Below are 21,776 nucleotides of genomic sequence, written 5' to 3'. Positions count from 1 at the left end.
AAGTCATAAAAGGGCCAGGTTTGAAGACCCCTGCTCAAGAACGTATTCCTGATTGCAAACAGAAGCTATTCAAACAATCCTTTGTCCAACTGCCCGGTTGTTCCAAGTGAGAGCAGATCATCTGCATTCACCTTAAACAATCCGTGAGAATCCACCTTTCTGGCTGACCTTGCAGAAGTAAACCTGGGCTCTCCTTGTGATGTGGAAGGAAGAGGGCAGTCCATGGTGCCTCAGGCCTTAATCGAAGGCCTTAATTCAGAGCCCTTAAAACCCACTGTCTTGTCCAGGCAACCTTACCTTCAGCACACTGGCAGACATCATCTGAGCACAACGCGGAGACATACTGTGGCTTATTTGGAGCCCCGTAGAAGATGCTGCAACGTTGATCTGCAAAGGGAGAGTAGAACAGTCAGAAACTAAAGATAAACAGCAGCTGGGTTAATATGAGGGGCTAAGCTTATTTGACAAACTGCCTCTTCCTAAACATCCCATCAGACCCAGTAGGAGAAGTGTGTTCTTGGTCCCGTCCATCGGAGACAACTGTATGGTGGGACCGAAAAAGAAAGTTTTCTCTCTCTGGCAGCTTGCTCTTTGAAACATCTCCCCCACTCCCAGAGATCAAACTAGCCTCAACCCTGTTGACATTCCCGACCTAAGGCAGGGGTCTTCAACCTTTCTGGATTGGCGGACTGGAGGGAAAAGGATGGGGAAGCATTTTATGCATGCGTGCGGACACAAATGGGGCCGTGAGCGTGCACGATGCAAAGGGGGCGGTGCTAGTGTCTGCGTGACAGTCGCTAGCACTGCCCTGTTTTTGGCACACGGTTGCCAGCACCGCCCATTTTCACCGTGCAGCGCCATGTTTTCGCCGCACGACGTAGTGGCGGTGGTACTAGCATGAGTGGGGATGAGTGCACGCACGCATGTGAGCGCATTGGCCAGCCTGTTCCATGGCCCGGTGGCCAGGAGGCCACAGCCCGGTAGTGGGCTGCAACCCACAGGTTGGAGACCTCTGTCCTAAGGTCTTAAAGACATGGTTGTGTTATCAGGTGTGTGTGGGGGGGGGGGGTGTCAGACTGCAGGGCAGAGTCTATGAAACAGTGATATTGATGAAGATTTTAGGGGTGTTTGTTTGCTTTTATCTTGGCTCCTGATTTGCCATGGACTGTACTATGTGGTTGTTTATGGGATTTTTTAACTGTGGTTAGACACTACGACTTGTGCTTTTGAGATGGGAGGACATATGCATTGAAATAAGCCAATAACAGACTAATAGACTGTGCGATCCGCTTAAGGACCACAGCGATTCATTTAACAACTGTGGCAAAAATTGTTGTAAAACCAGGTGGGACCTGATTTATGACAGAAATTCTGCTCCCAGTTGCGGTTGTTAAGTCGAGGACTGCCCATACTACAAAATTAGTCATGTCTTTTGAAACAGTCTTTACAAACATTCAGTCATGCCTGTTCAGGAGATATCACAGCATGTCTGACACATCATTTGTGCCCATCAGAGACTGATTTATTTATTTATTTATTAAAAATGCATCCTACCAGCTCCTTCCACAACCGTTGCTTGCTTTGACTTACTGGGTTCGTAAAAGTCATAGACGGTCGCACTGGCTGGTTGCAGTTTTCCCACAGAAACTACCTGTTTGGCCCTGAAAGCGATACACTCACGACCGGATTCTGGTGCCTGGAAACATAAAGAAATATTTAAACTTAAAATGCTATATTCTACCTTTCCTCTGTGATCTAGGATACAATCCTCCATTCGGGGGCAAATTGGATGATCAGTTTACAGGTGTGTTTGTTTCTTTGTTTATATTCCGCTTCTATTGTTTTTACAAATACAGATAGTCCTCGACTTACAACAGTTGATTTACTGACCATTCAAAGTCACAACGGAATTGGGGAAAAAAGGGACTTATGACGGTTTTTCACAACAACCATTGCAGTATCCCCATGGTCAAATGATCAAAATTCGGATGCTTGGCAACTGATTTATATTTATGACTGTCGCATGTCCCTGGGGTCACGGGATTCCCCCCTTTCCACCCCTTCTGACAAGCAAAGTCGATGGGAAAACTAGATTCACCGAACAACTGTGGAGATTCCTTTAACAACTGTGGCAAGAAAAGTTGTAAAATTAGAGCAAAATTCACTTAACAAATGTTTCACTTAGCAACATAAATTTTGGGCTCAGTCGTGGTCGTACGTCAAGGACTATCTGTAACATGCAGTTCAGCTCCCCCCCTTTGCTGACCTCTGGATGTGTTGGCTATAATTCCAGTTATTCACAGAAAACATAAACAAGAACGGTGCTGTGATGGGGTGTATAGTCCAACTTAGGGGTTGGGTGGGTGGGTTGCTGTTTGGAGAAGGCAAATGAAGCTGGGCATCAGTTTAGCTAGGTCTTTTGCAAACAATGATTAAGGGCAGGGAACCAAGATGAGCTTCAAAAGGGACTATGGAACCAACTGCCGGTTGAGCTCCGGATGGCACCGGATCTTCGCTCCTTCCGGCGCGGGTTAAAGACCCATCTATTCGAACAAGCTGGCCTGGCCTGATGGGGGAACGTTAGGGTTTTAATGTTTTTATATTTTGATTGTTTTAATTGGGCAATAATTTAATCCTTTTTTTAACTTTTGTATTTCTATTTATATGCCCTGTTCACCGCCCTGAGTCCTTCGGGAAAAGGGCGGTATAAAAATTCAATAAAACTTTAAACTTTAAAAAGAAAGTAACACGCAGTGCTTTTTTTGTAAAAAAAAAAAAGAGAGAGAGGTGCCGGAACTCACACACATGTCATACAACCCGCCTTGCCTACCCTACAAGGTTCCATCCAAAAAAAGGTGTCGGAACTCCGTTCTGGGCGTTCTATGATAAAAAAAAAAAGCCCTGGTAACACAGATGATCAAAATTAAGACTCTAGCCTTTGGAAGGAACTGTATTGTCTAAAAAGGCAGATATCAGTGGCTTGCAGATAGTCCTCAAGTTATAACCACACGTGTTTCCCACCCCTCCCCCGGAATGTCACAAATAACAAATCACGGATCACGGATGCTGCAATCATCGTAAATACATGATGGCTGCTAAGCACTGGAATTTCAATCACGGGACTGCAGAGATGCTGCACTGGTTGTTAAGCGAGAGGACCAGTCCTATGACACTTTTTTCCCAACATCATCATAACTTTGAACAGTTGTTAAATGAATGGTCGTAAGTTGAGGACTACCTGTGTGGTTTAGCTCCCCTTCCCACACAGGCATGGAGAAGTACAGCTGGGTTCAGCAGATGAGACCGTACGGCATAAAGGTCAGGGCTGATCTGTGGAATCCTTGGGGCCCTCTCAGCCTGGCTGTTTGCTTGCCGACGTTCCCAATTGGTGATGTTAGTCGATTGGATATGGAACCTCTTCAAGCAAACCAAGCTCTGAAACCACCAAGGACCCCAAAACTGTGCCTTCTCCAACAGCCCCTCTCTGAATAGACTGTTTTGTCACCTGGTCAAAATACAGGAGCAGCTGTTGTCCTTGAATCTCCCAGTGGTTGATGTATTGGTCAGGGACCTCTTGCAGCTGCAGAGAAAGGAGGGACAGAAAAGTCATAAGAAATACAAGAAGCAAGCAGATCTCCCAAACTGTAGGGAAGAAGGAAGATGAACTTGATGGAGATCGGCAGGAACATTAGCCCCGCAGAGCTGGCTGAGGAATTCTGGGAGTTGAAGTCTAAAAAGGTAAAGGTAAAGGTTCCCCCGCACGTGCGTGCTAGTCGTTTCCAACTCTAGGGGCCGGTGCTCATCTCCGTTTCAAAGCCGAAGAGCCAGCGCTCGTCCGAGGACGTCTCCGTGGTCATGTGGCCGGCATGACTAGATGCCAAAGAACGCTGTTACCTTCCCACCGTAGTGGTCCCTATTTTTCTACTTGCATTTTTACGTGCTTTCGAACTGCTAGGTTGGCAGAAGCTAGGACGAGTAGCAGGCGCTCACTCTGCTATGCGGCACTCGGGATTCGACCCGCCAAACTGCCGACCTTCTGATCAACAAGCTCAGCGTCCTAACCCACTGAGCCACCGCGTCCCTTAGTTGAAGTCTACAAGTCTCTAAAGTTGTCAGTTTGGAGACCCCGGGTTGGGTTTTCCGCCAAGCTCAAAGGTGGCTAGAAAACAGTAAGACATGGAGAAGTCCTGCCTTCTCAGTCTTTCAGCCTCCAGTCTCTGCCCATCTAAATGGGGACAAGTTGAGGGATAGCCAGATCCAAGAGCTTCTGCCGTGGAGGAGGTTGGTCTGAGTAACCACACTTGTTCTATATTAAAGGGAAATACAATACTTTGCCAAGATCTACCTGAGCAAGGTCCATCTCATCAGGCTGAAAGCCACTCAACAGGCTGATGTCAACAACGACCATGCCGGAAACACGAGCCCCCCTTTGTCTCCTGTAGAAAAAGGTTGGGAGGTGGGAGAGATCGTTCAATGTCTTTTGTTTGACCTGTGCGGTTTAGTAGAAACGAGGACATTGGATGAATTGGACCACATAAATGTTGCTACAGGTCGTCCTTCTGCTACAACCACAGCTGAGCCCAACATGCCCACTCTTAAGCAAGACAAATATTAAGTGTGCTGCGCCCAGTGGTGGGATTCAGCCGGTTCACACTGGTTTGGCAGAACTGGTAGCTAAATTTTGCTGCATTCAGAGAACTGGCTGGCTACTAGAAGTCCAGTCTAGGCCTCGGAGGCCTGGAGGAGTCCTCCCAGGCCTAGAACGGCCCGCCGGAAGTGTGTGATGCCACTTCCGGAAGTCCGTTCTTGGCCTCGGAGGCCCAGGCCTGCATCAAATAAGAGAACTGGTTGTCCAGGTATTTGAATTCCACCATTGGCTGTGCCCCATGTTACGACTTGGGGCCACAGCTGTTAAGTGAATCACTTGAAGTTGTGAAGCGACCCATGAGGTTGTTAAACGAATCGGGCTTCCCATATTGACTTTGCTTATCAGAAGCCGGCTGGGAAGGTTACAATTTGCCGACCACCCAAATTCTGATCACATGACCATGGGGATTTTTTAAAAAAAATCCCATTTATATCCCGCCCTTCTCCGAAGACTCAGGGCGGCTTGCAAGCTTAGCAGTAGCCTTCATTCTATGTATATGCCTGCTTATTAGGGCTTTCACACACACACCAAGCGGCATTATTACAAAGTCAGCTTAATTGCCCCCAACAATCTGGGTCCTCATTTTACCTACCTGGGAAGGATGGAAGGCTGAGTCAACCTTGAGCCGGGTGGGATGCGAACCTGCACTAATTGCAGGCAGCTGGTGTTACTTAAGGAGGCATTAGCCCACTGCTCCACCAAGGGATGATGCAGCGGTCCTTTTTGTATGAAAACTGGCCATTAATCACTTTTCCCAGGGCCACTGTGACTTTGAACGGTCGCCAAATGAATGGTTGTAAATCAAGGACTACCTGTACAAAGCATCATAATCACCCTCCACCCCAGGCTGAGTTAGATGTGGTAGAGCAGAGATCCCCAACTTTTGGGGCACGAGGGACGGGTTCCACGGAGAGAAGTTTCTCCGTGGACCGGAAAGCGTGTGGTTTTGTGTGCTGCCTGCATCATGTGAATGGGGCTTTGCTTGTTTGTGTGTTGCTGGCATGCCACGGCCCAGTACTGGTCCACAGACTGGGGGTTGGAGACCCCTGTAATAGAGGGAAGAAGGAATGGCCTGGAAGGGCAGGAGGAAGAGCCACTACTAAGACACAGTCAGATAAGAGGGACCAGAGCACAGCCAAGAAAGTAACTTGAGAAAAATGTCTCGGAAAACACCCCTACTAGTTCACGTAAAAGTAGCCCTGACCTGTGGCCATGTGGCAGAATGTAGTAGGTTGGATTCCCAGAAAAGGGGGAGGGGGGGCTGCATTTACTTACAGAGCAACGGAGTTGGAAGGGACCTTGGAGGTCATCTAGTCCAACCCCCTGCTCAGGCAGGAAACTCTATACCACAGTGGTCTTCAAACTTGTCAACTTTTAAGACTTATGGGCTTCAGCTCCCAGAATTGTCTCAGAGCTGAAGTCCATAAGTCTTAAAAGTTGCCAAGTTTGGAGACCCCTGCTATACCATTGCAGACAAGTGGCTGTCCAGTCTCTTCTTAAAAACTTCCAGTGTTGGAGCATTCACCGCTTCTGGAGGCAGGTTGTTCCACTGGTTAATTGTTCTAACTGTCAGGAAGTTTCTCCTTAGTGTTAGGTTGCTTCTCTCCTTGCGTTGGCTTTTTTGGCAGCTACAGCATACGGCTGGCTCATATTTAAGTGATTGTCCACTAGGACTCCAAGATCCCTCTCACAATTACTATTACTGAACCGGGTACCACCCATAGTGTACCTGTGCATTTGGTTTTTCTTGCCTAAATGTAGGACCTTCCTTTCTAGTTAAAATTTATTTATTTTATTTAAATTTATTTATTTAAAACAGTTACAAGTTAGTCCCTCAGTTGTAAAGGGAATCTGACTTCCCCCACTGACTTTGTTTGTCAGAAGGTCGCAAAAGGGGATCACATGGTTCCCCCCCCCCCCAGGATACTGCATGTCACAAACGTCATAAATATGAGTCAATGGCCAATATCTGAATTTTTGATCACAGGGACGCTACAATAGTTGTAAGTGTGAAAAACAGTCATGAGTCACTATTTTTTTCAGGGATGTTGTAAATTTGAATGGTCGCTAAACAGACTGCTGTAAGTCAAGGACCACCTCTATTTGTAAAAAAAAAACAACAAAAGTGGGAAAGCAAGAAGTAAATAAATAAACCCCTCAAAATAAATAAATAATAAACAAGCAAATAAAAATCAAACCTTTATAAATAAAAGTATAAAACTAGAAAGCTATAAAACTATAAAAATAATATAAAAATATAAAAATGTACCTGTCAAATAGCCCACTGCTTATTGCAAGCCCACTCTTAACAATTCTGACAACAACAACAACTTACCAGAAGCAGACCTCGTAGGTGACGTCATGTCTTGACTCTTTGGTGCTTTTCGTCTCCCTCCTTCGGCGCTGCCGGGCGTCAAATAATTCAATCCGTGACAATGGCTGGTTAGCAGGTTGTGATGTGGGCGGAAGATCATCTTCATATTCATAATAGTAATCATCCACTTCAGCTGCGGTAAGGAAAGAGAGGCAAATGTTAACAAGGCTTTTACACAGAGCACAGACCATTGGCGTTGGGAAGTACGGAACACATTTGCTTTCGCAAGGGCACACGCCAAATAGGAAGGACAGTTGCAGGAACTGGATCCGTCTAGTTCAGTGATGGCAAACCATTTATTTATTTATTTATTTATTTATTTATTTATTTATTTATTTATTTATTTATTTATTGAATTTCTATACCGCCCTTCTCCCAAAAGGACTCAGGGCGGTGTACAGGGCGATAAAATACAACATACAAAAATTAAAAATAAATTAAATTAATTTAGCCCCAACAATAAATAGTTAAAAATAAACCCTTAGTCCAGGCCCGCCTGTTCAAACAAACAAGTCTTCAGGTCACGGCGGAAAGAGCGAAGGTCTGGAGCCATCCGGAGCTCAACAGGCAGTTGATTCCAAAGGGCTGGCGCGCCCACAGGGAATGCTCTCCCCCTGGGGGCTGCCAGCCGGCAATCCCTGACTGACGGCACCCTGAGGAGGCTTTCTCTGTGGGAGCGCACAGGACGAAGGGAAGTTGACACCGGCAGCAGGTGCCCCTGTAGTGCCAAGTGCCCAAACTGCAAAACCCACTTATTTATCGTTGGGTGCCAGGTGGGTGTGGCCTACTGGGTGGGTGTGGCCTACTGGGTGGGTGTGGCTGTGGTGGTCATGGAAGATTGGGTGGGTGTGGCCAAGGTGGGTGTGGTCACCTGTGGAGAGCAGCTGGTTGAAGAGAGACAGTTGCCACCTCCGAGGCATGGCGCAGATGCCCACAGGGAGGGCTCTGAGTGCCACCTCTGGCACCCGTGCCATAGGTTCGCCACCACTGGTCTAGTTTAATGAAGAGAAGGACGGGGTGTGTGTAACAGAATAGCAGTGTTCCAATATCTAAAGGGCTGCCACAGAGAAGAAGGGGGGGGTCAACCTATTTTCCAAAGCCCCTGAAGGAAGGACAAGAAGCAGTGGGTGGAAACCTAGAACTAAGAAGAAATTTCCTGACAATTACGCCAATTAATCATCGGAACGGCTTGCCTTCAGAAGTTGTGGCTGCTCCATCACTGGAGGTTTTAAAGAAGAGATTGGACAGCTGAAATGATACAAGGTCCCCTGCTTGGACTATTAGAACAGGGCTTTTCAACCAGTGGTACGGGTACCACCTGTGGTACATTGGCACCTGGCAGGTGGTACACGACCATCCTAGAAAAGTGGTGGCGGGGGAGGGGAATGAGCTGAACCGGTGGCAGCACCGCACAAGCCTAGGCGACTGGTGGTACTCGGATGTTGCCATATCCTAAAAGTGGTACAATGGGTGAAAAGGTTGAAAAGCCCTGGACTAGAAGATAATTGCAGAATAACGGAGTCGGAAGGGACTCTGTAGGTTTTCTACTCCAACCCCCTGTGCACAAGCAGGAGACCCCCCCCATACCATTCCAGACAATTGGCTGTCCAATCTCGTCTTAAAAAGCCCACCAATCAATGATCAAAAAAGCCCACAGTCCCCAATGCCCGACGTACCATTTCGGCGAACGGAGCCGCTCACGGTCACTTCTAGCCCAAGGGTTTGACAGGTGGTGTTCTGGACAGCCAAAACATGAAACTGCTTGAGTACCTAGGAGGATCAAGAAGAGGAGATAAGCTTTCCCTCTCCCGAGTGATGCCGCGAAGTAGTGCCAGAACAATGTTTTTTCAACCCTGGCAACTTTAAGGTGGGCGGACTTCAACTCCCAGAATTCCCCAGCCAAGTTGCCAAGGTCGAGAAGAGCTGTGCTGGAAGGACGGAGAAACTACCTATGGTTTTAGTTATTCCAAAAGAGGCCCAGATGTACTGTATTAATCCCACTGCCTCCTTAGCTGGACATTGCATCTATGTTTCCAGCTGTGGCCCTCCAGCTTCCTGATGTTTTAAGTTCCCTGCTGAGCAGGAGCTGTGGACATCTCCTTCAAAGCCTAGCCCTGGTGGCACCCTTTGTACTTTGACTGGTGTAAGACTGGAGAGGCATCCCAAATGCAGGGAAGCAAAACATCCGTCCTTTCAAGGGATGGAAACATCCCTTCTGCTCTCGCCCCCCCCCCAACTACTGATTCCTGCATTAAGGACCCTTCCGTCCTCATAAGATGCACATCTTTATACGAGCTAAAGGGCGATAGACCTAATAGCTTATTGTAGTTAGCATATGGTAGTTTATGAGTGTTTTTTACTTTTATACCTTGTATTTAGCTCTGGGAAGTCGGGGAGGGGGGAAGGGGAGGGGGGGAGGGTTGGGCTGGGTTGGGAAGGGGGGGAGGGGGTTGGGGGGTTGGTTTGTTAAAGATAAAATGTATTGAAAAACTTTTCAATAAAAAAAAGATGCACATCCAGCAGAAATGCCGCAGGTGCAGACTTTCCCATTACTCTGAGGAAAAATTATTTGGTAGAATCTAAGTTGGATTCTTACTCTTTAACTGTCTTTCTTTCTGCCTTGCCCTCAGTTTCGGCCAATCAAAAGGAGCGCGCTGTGATTGTTGACCATTTAATTGTGTATGGAGATTCTCAGTCATTCAGGCCATGGTTGTCCCAAAGGTGCATTTTCCAAAAGGCAACTGGACTTTGTTTTCCCTTGAGGACGGATTCTCTTCTCAACCAAAGAAGCTTCTTCAGTTCTGACTGAACGGTGGATGGTGGAAGGATTTCTATCCCTCACAGAGGCACAGGTGAACCTCCAAGTGCCTCAGAAAGAGCGCTAACGACCAGATGATTGCAAGGAATATAAATCCTTCCTTCCTCCACTATTCAGTCAAAACTGAAGAAGCTTCCTTGGTTGAGAAGCAAAACGTCTTCAAGCAGAAACAAAGTCCAGTTGCCTTTCGGAAAAGCACCCTTGGGAAGACCATTTAATTTTTCTACAGTTAGAACAATTGCTTAGCAGGGGTGTCAAACTCAATTTCATTGAGGGCCGCATCAGCATTGCGGTTGCCCTCAGGGGGCTGGGTGGGTATGGCCTGGGTGGGTGTGGCCTACTGGGTGGGTGTGGCTAGAGTGCGTATGACCTACTGGGTGGGCGTGGCCAGCTCCACATCATTCGCATCAAGGGTGCCTATGGGGGCCTGGGCAGGAGTGGGACAGATCTGAGGGTCTCTGGCAGAAGGAGGGTCTCTGGGCCAGGGCCAAGGCAATGGGGGCCGTTCCCTCACTGTTTCCAGGATGGCTTCGCGGGCCGCATGAAACCACTTTGCGGGCCGGATCTGGCCCCCGGGCCTTGTGTTTGACATGTCTGGATTAGTGGAACAACCTGCCTCCAGAAGCTGTGAGTACTCCAATACTGGAAGTTTTTAAGAAGAGACTGGACAGCCATTGGTCTGAAATGGTATAGGGTTTCCTGCCTGAGCAGGGGGTTGGACTAGATGACCTCCAAGGTCCCTTCCAACATCATCATCATCATCATCATCATCATCAATCATCGCATAGTCAGCCAGATGTTCGGACTGGATTTGGTATTTTTGCCTACCTATCGAGTCCTTACTAAGGACCTGGGATAGGCAGATGTGGATGTTTGATGGTATTACAGATATTGTTGCAGGAAGCAGTTCCTAGTAAGGCCGCCTTTTGCAATTGTCTAATGGCGAATTTGTCAGTGCCAATGGTGTTGTGGTGCTCCAGTTGTTTTGGGACTGCACCCAAGGCACCTATTAATATTGGTGCTACCCTTGCTTGCCTTTGCCACAGTCTTTCTATTTCTGTTTGTAGGTCTTTGTATTTTGTTAAATTCTCCAGTTCTTTCTCGTCTATTCTGCTGTCTCCAGGCACTGCCAGGTCCACTATCCAGACTTTTTTTGTCTTTCTTATCGACAATTGTTAAGTCCAGGGTGTTATGTTGCAGATGATGATGATGATGATGATTTCAAATCCCCAACTGTCTGAGCCTCTTGTTTTGAACACAAACTTTCTATTTTCATCTCCATTGTGGGAAGAAAGTATCTTCCCAATAAAGGGAATTTGACTGAGGCCTCAGCTAAGCCAGGTGTGTTAGCTCAAAACAAACCATGTTGCATGCCATTCATTGACTCGCATCTTCTTTATTAAGTACAAGCTATAAACAACTCATTTCTAAAACAGGATCTTTCTTTGCCCTGAACTATCCTGGGACTAAGGCAGACATGTCAAACTTCCGACGTCACGTGATACCGCACAACCTATCAGAGCTTTTTCCCCATTGTCGGCAATGGGGTGGGTGCAATTTCCTGGTGTAGCCTCCAGCCTGTAGGCTGGCAGTTTGACACCCCTGGACTAAGGTTTAGCAAATGAACTTGATGGTTACACATAGAATCCTTTTTCCCATTTTTTTAAAAGGGACCGGAGGCCGGTGGATTTCAGAAAAAAAACTAGATCACCTGCGACTCCACCATTAATTGTTAGCATCACCAAACTCCCCTGTTGTGCTTTGGCCAAACACACTGTCTCATTGTTACAGATGGTCCTCGACTTACAAAAACAATTGGGACCAAAATTTCCATTGCTAAGCCAGGCGGTTGCTGAGTGGGTTATCACCGATTTTATGATCTTTCTTGCCACAGTCGTTAAGGAAATCCCTGCAGTTGTTCAGTGAATTACACAGCTGATAACAAATCCAGATTCCCCCATACTTTGCTTGTTGGACGCCAGCTGGGAAATTCACTAATGTCGATCACATGACTCTGGGACATCATAAATACATGTGCTTGCATTTGCTGTGCTGGCATTTTAATCGTGTGACCAGTCGTAAGTGTGAAGACTGATCATAAGTCACTTTTTTCAGTGCCATTGTAACTTCCAATGGTCACTAAAATGAACGAACTACCTATTTTTCAGCCCTGCTATGAGGCTAAGAGAAAAAAGCCATTAAGTCACTCTGTAATCTTGGTAAAAGCCGTAGTAGCCATCATTCAATACATCATTCAATATATAATAGTAGTATGAAATTACTTACCGTCAGAGTTCCTTTCCCTTTTCCTTGCACTTTTACGTCGATGTCTTGTCCCAAAGAAAACTGAAGGAAAAAACTCAGAATTACGTTGCATAATAACAACAAAAATAGCACTGTCCTTAAAAAAAGAGCAGCCTAACTCTTTGACAAAAATCGTGTGCTGTACGTATAAATCTCCTTGCAAACGCATGAATACAAAAGACAGTTTGAAACCTAATTGCAAAACATGTCCCCACTTTTTTTTTTTATACCCACACAAAAATTGCAACATCAGCCATTTGAGTGTGGCTATCAGTATTATTTAAATCAGCGTTTGCCAAAGTTGGCTGGATGGGTTTATATACCCATTTGCACGTTCCACTCCTCATCATGTAAACAGCCATCTCAACGTGAATACCTGAAGCTCTTCCTGGACTGGATCATTGGATCTTCCAATGAAAATCTGAATAGGCAAGTGTTTTCCAGGGACAGAAAGAGATACTGTTAGTTCGTTCCCTTCTTCTTGGTGGAAGGTGCTGATCCAGTAGGCGGAAAGGGCTTCCAAAGCCACCACTGTGTCCTGGGAAGAGAAGCCACCACAGAAATCAGTACTCTGGCACCTTTTAGGACAGGGGTGTCAAACTCAAGTTCATTGAGGGCCGCATCAGCATTGCGGTTGCCCTCAGGGGGCCGGGTGGGTATGGCCAGGGTGGGCGTGGCCTACTGGGTGGGCGTGGCTAGAGTGCGTATGGCCTACTGGGTGGGCGTGGCCAGCTCTACATCGTTCTCATCAAGGGTGCCTATGGGGGCCTGGGCAGGAGTGGGACAGATCTGAGGGTCTCTGGCAGAAGGAGGGTCTCTGGGCCAGGGCCAAGGCAGTGGGGGCCGTTCCCTCACTGTTTCCAGGATGGCTTCGCGGGCCACATGAAACCACTTCGCGGGCCGGATCCGGCCCCCGGGCCTTGTGTTTGACATGTCTGTTTTAGGAGAACCCACATAGAAAATACACAACTCTGTATCATCTCAGCCAAATGGTTGTCCAGTCTCTTTTTTTGGAAGCCTTCAGCCTTGGTGGAGCAGTGGGCTAATGCCTCCTTAAGTAACACCAGCTGCCTGCAATTAGTGCAGGTTCGCATCCCACCAGGCTCAAGGTTGACTCAGCCTTCCATCCTTCCGAGGTAGGTAAAATGAGGACCCAGATTGTTGGGGGCAATAAGCTGACTTTGTAATGTTGCCGCTTGGGGGGGGGGGCGAAAGCCCTAATAAGCAGGCATATACATAGAATGAAGGCTACTGCTAAGCACATTGGTTTGTGCTTAAAAATTGTAAGCTGCCCTGAGTCTTCGGAGAAGGGTGGGATATAAATGGGATTAAAATAAAATAAAAATAAAAATAATGGAGTACCCAGAACTTCTGGAGGGAAGTTATTTCGTTGGTTGATTGCTCTTACTATCAGGTATTTTCTCCTTAGTTCTACATTGCTTCTCTCCTTGGTTAATTTCCAACCATTGTTTCTTATCTTGCTTTTTTGGTGCTTTGGAAAATAGTTTGATCCCTTTTTCTTTGTGGCAGCCCCTCAAATATTGGAATGCTTCTATCATGCCCTAGGCCCGTGGTGGCGAACCTATTGCAGGGGTGCCACAGGTGGCACGCAGAGCCCTCTCTGTTGGCCCGTGTGACGTTGCCCCAGTCCTAGGCCTTCAGCCTGGTTTTATAAAACCTTTTCGCTTTAGGCCTCCGCTGACAAAAAAAAGGTTCAATCAATCAATTTCAACTTCTCACAGGAAAAAAAAAGATCTGGCAAAGTTGGAATTAATTGGTTGAACTTTTTAGTCCCACCCAGTCTGCCGTTACCACCGCAGCCACACCCACCCAATGGGCCACACACACCTGGCACCCGACGATACATAAGTGGGTTTTGGGTCGCAGTTTGGGCACTCGGTCTCTAAAAGGTTCGCCATCATTGCCCTAGTCCTTCTTTTTCCTAGAGTGGACATACCCAGTTCCTGCAACAGTTCTTCGTATGTTTTAGCCTTCAGCCTCCTAATCATCTTTGTTGATCTTCCTTGCACTCTTTCCAGAGTCTTAACATCCCATTTTTTTATTGTGATGACCAGAACTGGGTGCACTATTTCATGTGTGGTCTTACTTAAGCTTTAGGGAATGGTACTAGAACTTCGCATGATCCTGATTCTATCCTTCTGCTAGTGCAGCTGAAGATTACATTGGCTTTTTTGGCTGTTGCTGCATTTTCACTGCTCCTTTTCTGATAAGCAAGGGTTGGGTCACAGCAGCCAGTACCTGTGTTGATCTGAATCCTCCTCCGTAGTTCCTCTGCTCGGTCAGCCACTTAGCTATCTTGCTAGCTGTTGCAGAATCATTTTGCTTCAAGAAGTAGAGAAGGGCATAGCTTGTGGCCTCCACTGAGATAGCTGAAGGCACCCTTGTCCGATGGTCCTCATCCGCTAACCAATATATCATGGTGCTGTCTTGAAAGCCAAGAATGAGAGAACAGAATTTAAGGCCAAAGCAGAAGAGATGCTTATAGGTATTTTTGGATTGATTGATTGATTCATTCATTCATTCATTCATTCATTTCTTGCAGATATTAAACAATCCAATGGTTCACAGAACAAATCCATCCAGAGGTTCTCACTTGAAACACAAATACTGTAACCAGGCTCAAATTACAGGTAGTCCTTGACCTACGACCACAATTGAGCCCCAAATTTCTGTTACTAAATGAGACACTTGTTAAGTGAGTTTTGCCCCATTTTACGACCGTTCTTGTCACAGTTGTTAAGTGAATCATTGCAGCTGTTAAGTTAGTATCGTGATTGTTCAGTGAATCTGGCTTCCTCGTTGACTGTGGTTGTCAGACGGTCGCAAAAGGAGATCACATGACCCCCCTGGACATTGCAACGGTCATAAATATGAGCCAGTTGCCAAGCATCCAAATTTTGAACACATGACCACAGGGATGCTGCAACGGGGTCATGGGAAAAACGGTTGTAAGTTACTTTTTTCAGTGCCATTGTAACTTTGAAGGGTCACTAAATGAATTGCTGTAAGTCGAGGGCTACTACCTGCAACCTATTTTGGACACATCAAACATTAACTCCCTTGAGAAGTCCCTGTTGCTGGGAAAAGTGGAAAGAGCCTTGGTGGAGCAGGCTATGCCCTTCTCTACTTGGTGGGCTAATGCCTCCTTAAGTAACACCAGCTGCCTGCAATTAGTGCAGGTTCGCATCCCACCAGGCTCAAGGTTGACTCAGCCTTCCATCCTTCCGAGGTAGGTAAAATGAGGACCCAGATTGTTGGGGGCAATAAGCTGACTTTGTAATAATGCCGCTTGGGGTGTGTGTGAAAGCCCTAATAAGCAGGCATATACATAGAATGAAGGCTACTGCTAAGCTTGTAAGCCACCCTGAGTCTTCGGAGAAGGGCGGGATATAAATGGAATTAAAATAAATAAAATAAATAAAATAAATAAAAGACTTAACTCCCTTGAGAAGTCCCTGTTGCTGGGAAAGGTGGAAAGAAAGAGAAGACGGGGTGAACGCAGCCAGAGGGATAAACTCGGTTAAACAGTTGATGAAGGCATTATCAAGACACCCAGAAGGCCATGTTGGGGTTAGAGTGTCCAAGTGAAAATATGTCCGTGTGATTGTCAGTGGTCAGCAGTGAACTGAGGGCAGAAAATCAGTCCTAGTGGGGCATCTGATTCGCCTCAGTCTCTCTGCAGGAATTGAGGGAGGTTAGATCTATATATAGGTATAGGTACATGCATATATGTAGAATAGAATAGAATAGAATAGAATAGAATAGAATAGAATAGAATAGAATAGAATAGAATAGAATAGAATAGAATAGAATAGAATAGAATAGAATAGAATAGAATAGAATAGGAATTGGAATTAGAATTAGAATTAGAATTAGAAAAGAATAGAATAAAAATTAGAATAGAATAGAATAGAAATTAGAATAAGAAAAGAATAGAATAAAAATTAGAATAGAATAGAATAGGAATTAGAATTAGAATAAGAAAAGAATAGAATAGAATAAAAATTAGAATAGAATAGAATAGAATAGAATAGAATGGAATGGAATGGAATAGGAATTAGAATTAGAATAAGAAAAGAATAGAATAAAAATTAGAATAGAATAGAATAGAATAGAATAGAATAGAATAGGAATTAGAAGTAGAATTAGAATAAGAAAAGAATAGAATAGAATAAAAATTAGAATAGAATAGAATAGAATAGAATAGAATAGGAATTAGAAGTAGAATAAGAAAAGAATAGAATAGAATAAAAATTAGAATAGAATAGAATAGAATAGAATAGAATGGAATGGAATGGAATGGAATGGAATAGAATAGGAATTAGAATTAGAATAAGAATAAGAATAAGAAAAGAATAGAAGAAAAATTAGAATAGAATAGAATAGAATAGGATAGAATAGAATAGAATAGAATAGAATAGAATAGGAATTAGAATTAGAATAAGAAAAGAATAGAATAAAATAAAAATTAGAATAGAATAGAATAGAATAGAATAGAATAGAATGGAATGGAATGGAATGGAATGGAATGGAATAGGAATTAGAATTAGAATTAGAATAAGAATAGAATAGAATAAAGATTAGAATAGAATAGAATAGAATAGAATAGGAATTAGAATTAGAATAAGAAAAGAATAGAATAAAAATTAGAATAGAATAAATAGAATAGAATAGAACAGAATAGGAATTAGAATTAGAATAAGAAAAGAAAAGAATAGAATAAAAATTAGAATAGAATAAATAGAATAGGAATTAGAATTAGAATAAGAAAAGAATAGAATAAAAATTAGAATAGAATAGAATAGAATAGGAATTAGAATTAGAATAAGAATAGAATAGAATAGAATAGAATAGAATAAAAATTAGAATAGAATAGAATGGAATAGAATAGGAATTAGAATTGGAAGGGACCTTGGAGGTCATCTAGTCCAACCCTATACCATTTCAGGCAAATGGCTGACCAGTCTCTTCTTAAAAACTTCCAGTGTTGGAGCATTCACAAGTGTTCCACTGGTTAATTGTTCTCACTGTCAGGAAGTTTCTCCTTAGTTCTAGGTTGCTTCTCTCTTTGATTAGTTTCCATCCGTTGCTTCTTGTCCTGCCTTCGGGCGCTTTGGAAAATAGACTGACTCTTCCTTGTAGCAGTCCTTCAAATACTGGAATTCTGCTATCATGTCTCCCCTCATCCTTCTCTTCATTAAACTACTAGACATAGCCAGTTTCAGCAACTGTTGTTTGTATGTTTTAGCCTCCAGTCCCCTAATGTGTATGTGTATGTGTACAGTATGTGCATATGTATTATACACATTATTTTTATAAATACTGTAATTCAAGGTGGTGAATGTATCTAATACAGGTAGTCTCTGATTTGACCACAAGTGAGCCCAAATTTTCCATTGCTAAATGAGACACGTGTTAAGTGAATTTTGGCCCATTTCACCACCTTTCTTGCCACGGTTGTTAAATGAATCACTGCCGCTGTTGATCTAGTAACAAAATCCTCCCATTTCCCACCATCCAGTCAGAGCTGAAGAAGCTTCTTGGGTGAGAAGCGAAACATCTTCAAAGAAAAACAAGAAAGTCCAGTTGCCTTGTGGAAAAAAAAAGCACCTTGACCTGGATGACTGAGAATCTCCATGGACATTTAACTCTATTTGCGTTTGCAGACCTTAACCTTTGATATGTGGATTAGGCCTGGGTAACCTATTGGGGGTTTGAGGAAGCAAAAGTTGCTCTTTCCCGTTTGCCATTTTTACTTGATTAATTTAGTTTCAGCTTGACTGTCAATTATCTAGTGGAGACGCTGATTCTCAGAACGTTACGGATTTTGTTAATGTTTTGAGGGAAGATGGAAACAGTATAAAAAATAAAATGTATTTTGATATAAAATTTCCCACAATGCACACGCGCGCGCGCGCACACACACACACACACAAAATCCCAGATATTTTAGAAGGAAGAGTGAGAATACTTTTATCTTCTGAGGAAAGCTCCATTAGGCGGCTGCCAGCATGTTTAATGGCGGATTTGTCCTGAGAAGAGAGGGCGAGGGCGTAGCTGCTGATGGCTACAGGGTACGGCCCTAGAGACTGTTCATCCAGGGATCTGGCAAGATACGCCATTGCACGTTCCAAGCTATTTTCCTGGAAGAGAAGGAAATTACATTGGAGCTGGTTAGGGACCTCCAACTCATGTCTTGTGGCCTTTGGGTTATCCCAGGTTTTTTATTATTATTATTATTATTATTATTATTATTATTATTATTATTATTATTATTAAACTTCCCTCCGCCCAGTACGTGCACACAGAGAGGGCCTCCTCAGGGTGCCTCCGGTCAGGGAATGCCGACTGGTGGCCCCCAGGGGGAGGGCCTTCTCTGTGGGCGCTCCGGCATTATGGAACCAACTGCCGGTGGAGCTCCGGATGACATCAGACCTCCGAACCTTCCGTCGCGGCCTGAAGACCCACTTATTTGAATTAGCTGGTCTGGCCTGATGGGGGATTATGGGTTTTTAAATTGGTGTTTTTAGTATTATATTATTGTTTTTTAACTGGGCACTGGTTTAATTTCCTTTTAACTTTGTATCGTTATTTATATATGCCCTGTGAACCGCCCTGAGTCCCTAGGGAGAAGGGCGGTATACAAATCAAATAAAACATAAAACAAACATAAACATTATTATTATTATTATTATTATTAATTAAACTTATATACCACCCTTCTCCCGCAGGACCCAGGGCGGTTCACAAGGCAATAAAAACAACATCATGATACAAAAATTAATAACAATTAAAATAGATTAAATTATCCTTAATTAAAATCTAAAACCCCTATAACTCTGATTAAAAACCCAATTACAAAAAGTTAAAAAATTAAAAAATCCTGTTATTACACATTACACATCTTATTTACACATTACAGATAGTCCTCGACTTACAATAATTCGTCTAGTGACCATTGAAGTTACAATAGCACTGATTTATGACCATTTTCACACTACAACCATTGCAGCAGCCCCATCGTCAACATTCAGATGCTTGGCAACTGGTTCATAGTTACAGCTGTGGTAAGAAAGGCCGTATAATGGGGCAAAAGTCACTTAACAAATGTCTCGCTTAACAACAGAAATGTCGGGCTCAATTGTGGCCATAAGTCCAGGACTACCTGTACAGTATTTCTTGCTGCTGATCTGTGGAGCAGTTTTTTCTGAACCTCAGCAACTTTAAGATGTGTGGACATCAGCTCCCAGAGTTCCCCAGGCAGCATGGACTGATGGATGATGAATCCAGAATTCTCGCTGAGGAATTCTGGGAGTTGAAGTCCACACATCTTAATATTGCTGTGGTTCAGAAACACTGCTGTAGAAAAAGGGAATTCCTCCACAGAAATGGGAAAATAGTGTGTGGGGGCAGTAGAGCACTTGTGAAAGGGGATTGGCACAATTCGCTAGCACAGATTGTGCTATGGCAGTGCTGGAAATGTTAAGCAGGGCATCGTTCTTTGGCAAAAAAAAAATCTCACCAAAAAAAAGATTAATGCATGTATTTGGAGAAATGGTGTACATCTTTGGGGTGAAGCATATCTGGAATTTTTTTGTTTAAACCAGGGGTCTCTGAACTTGGCAACCGTAAGACTTGTGGACTTCAACTCCCAGAATTTCCCAGCCAGCTGTGCTGAATTCCAGTTGACTTCCAGTTCAACTCCACAAGTCTTACAGTTGCCAACTTTGGAGACCCCTGGTTTAAACAAAAGAAGCAAGAATTTTCTCATTGTACCAAAAAAAAAAAGCATTGTAAGGGAAATGGATATGTTAAAAAAGCTCGGTGTGTATATCATGGAAAGTTACACAAATAAGGTTAGCTAATGTGCAAAGAAATGTGGGCTTTCTAACAGGCTGGTTAAAAAAATCCAACCATTAAAAAAAATTAATAAAAGGGAGTAATATTTGTAATGGGTAACATGGGGCAGATTCCTTCTAGTGTGCATAAGATTGGAGTTCCCCAATCAAAGAGAACATATCTGAGAAATGAGCTTTACTTGAGAATGGAGTCTCCAATGCCAATTTTTCTATATAGGAGAGGGATCAGTAAAAGATATTTTATTTAATAAGATTTAAACCAGGGACGTCTAAAAGTTAACCATTTTACTGTACCAAGCTCTCATGCATAAGTACGTACAAGTAGTCCTCGACTTACAACAGTTCATTTAGTGACCATACAAAGTTACAACGGCACTGAAAAAAGTGACTTATGAGTGTTTTTCACACATATGACTGTTGTAGCATCCCCAGGGTCAAGAAAGGTCGTAAAATAAGGCAAAATTCACTTAAGAAACGCCTCGCTTCGCAACAGGAAGTTTGAGCTCCATTTTGGTCGAGGACTACCTGTAATTCCACTGACGCTTTAGCAGTACATGCAAACTGCCCGCTGGCTGGAACACTCATGAGGACTAGTAACTTTGTTTCCTTTTTTTGTTTTTTTGAAGGGGAAAGTAGAGATTTTCAGAGTCCTGGATGCCACGCCCTATATAGCAACATTTTCACATGGGAAAGCACAGTGGGGGCCTCATACCAGTCGGCTCAGCTGTTCCTGCTTCTGTCTTTCTGCCTCTTCTTCCTCCTCTTTGGGTTTGTATAAAGGCAAAGCTTGCTTCAGCGAGAGGGTGACAAAGGCTGTCAATGCGACTCCCTCACGGACGCCACCCACACCACCCTGGGGAGAAGGGGGGAAAACAAAGAAAAGCTCAAGGAGGACCAGAACACCGTGCTGAATTTTGAGGCACAAGTGTTGTTAGGCATATGGTGAGAGCCTATAATGTTGGGTTGAAAATATATTAACCATGATATTGTGACTTTAAGATGTTAATTGGTCAATGGGTGTGTAAGTGTTCTCATGGCCATAAGAGGGAGCTAGGAACATAGCTTCTCTCTCTCTCTCTGAATTCACTGCTCTCTACTATTACTGTTTTTGCTCTGTTTTGCTGTACTGTTGGTTTACTACTGTGATAAACCTGTACAACTGTGTATTTGACCTCTGGACCGGTAAGAAGACTTTGTATTAGGATTTGTACTTGGACTGTTATTTTTGTGTATGACCTGGACTGATTATTTTTGACCGTGCATTTTTGTTCTTACACAACCTCAAAGTAAAATACTTTTTGCTTTTACAACTCAGTGTACTCTTGTGGTTACTGTGTGACTCTTACTGCTCTTAGTACCCTTCCTTGTCTATGCAACTCCTTGGTAGCACAAGGAGCCCTCTGCACAACAATCCTTAACAAGAGTCTCCTTTGTATGTGTGCAAAAAGAAATTGAGAAATGAGCTAAACCAGGGGCCCAAGACCTCACCTGCATCTCCCGGTGATAGACAGGGTGGGAATCTCTGAAAGAACCATCACTCTGTTGCTGTTCCAGAATCCACTGCACCGATCCCCGGATCCCGGCAATATCCACCTCCTGGTACATCTGAGCCAGCGACAAAACCTTCAGCACAAAAGCTGTGAGCCTGAAGCAAAAGTGAAATGAGTAAACTCTCATGACTCCTGGAAGTGTGGATGGGGACGCTAGCAGGCAACCCGGTTTAAAAGGGAGGCTGGTGTGATGGGAGCAGGA

General features: G+C 44.1%; 1 protein-coding gene across 1 annotated transcript in view; it reads right to left on the bottom strand.

The window, feature by feature from the left end:
- The window catches only part of LOC310636105 (complement C4-B-like), an 89,136-nt gene that overhangs the window by 10,421 nt on the left and 56,939 nt on the right, over positions 1-21,776 (bottom strand). Inside the window, exons 26-37 of the mRNA XM_083355632.1 lie at positions 21,513-21,669; positions 20,737-20,877; positions 18,137-18,308; positions 14,404-14,591; positions 12,521-12,682; positions 12,127-12,186; positions 8,699-8,792; positions 6,984-7,155; positions 4,346-4,436; positions 3,506-3,580; positions 1,591-1,696; positions 298-387 (exon numbers count right to left, since the gene is read on the bottom strand). Coding sequence (XP_083211758.1) covers positions 298-387; positions 1,591-1,696; positions 3,506-3,580; positions 4,346-4,436; positions 6,984-7,155; positions 8,699-8,792; positions 12,127-12,186; positions 12,521-12,682; positions 14,404-14,591; positions 18,137-18,308; positions 20,737-20,877; positions 21,513-21,669 — 1,508 coding nt within the window. The remainder of the gene's footprint in view (positions 1-297; positions 388-1,590; positions 1,697-3,505; positions 3,581-4,345; positions 4,437-6,983; positions 7,156-8,698; positions 8,793-12,126; positions 12,187-12,520; positions 12,683-14,403; positions 14,592-18,136; positions 18,309-20,736; positions 20,878-21,512; positions 21,670-21,776) is intronic.

This window comes from Vipera ursinii (assembly GCF_947247035.1).
Source record: "Vipera ursinii genome assembly, chromosome: 2".
NCBI lineage: Eukaryota > Metazoa > Chordata > Lepidosauria > Squamata > Viperidae > Vipera > Vipera ursinii.
The sequence above is the reverse complement of the archived record's forward strand: the minus strand, read 5'-3'. Positions and strand labels throughout refer to the sequence as shown.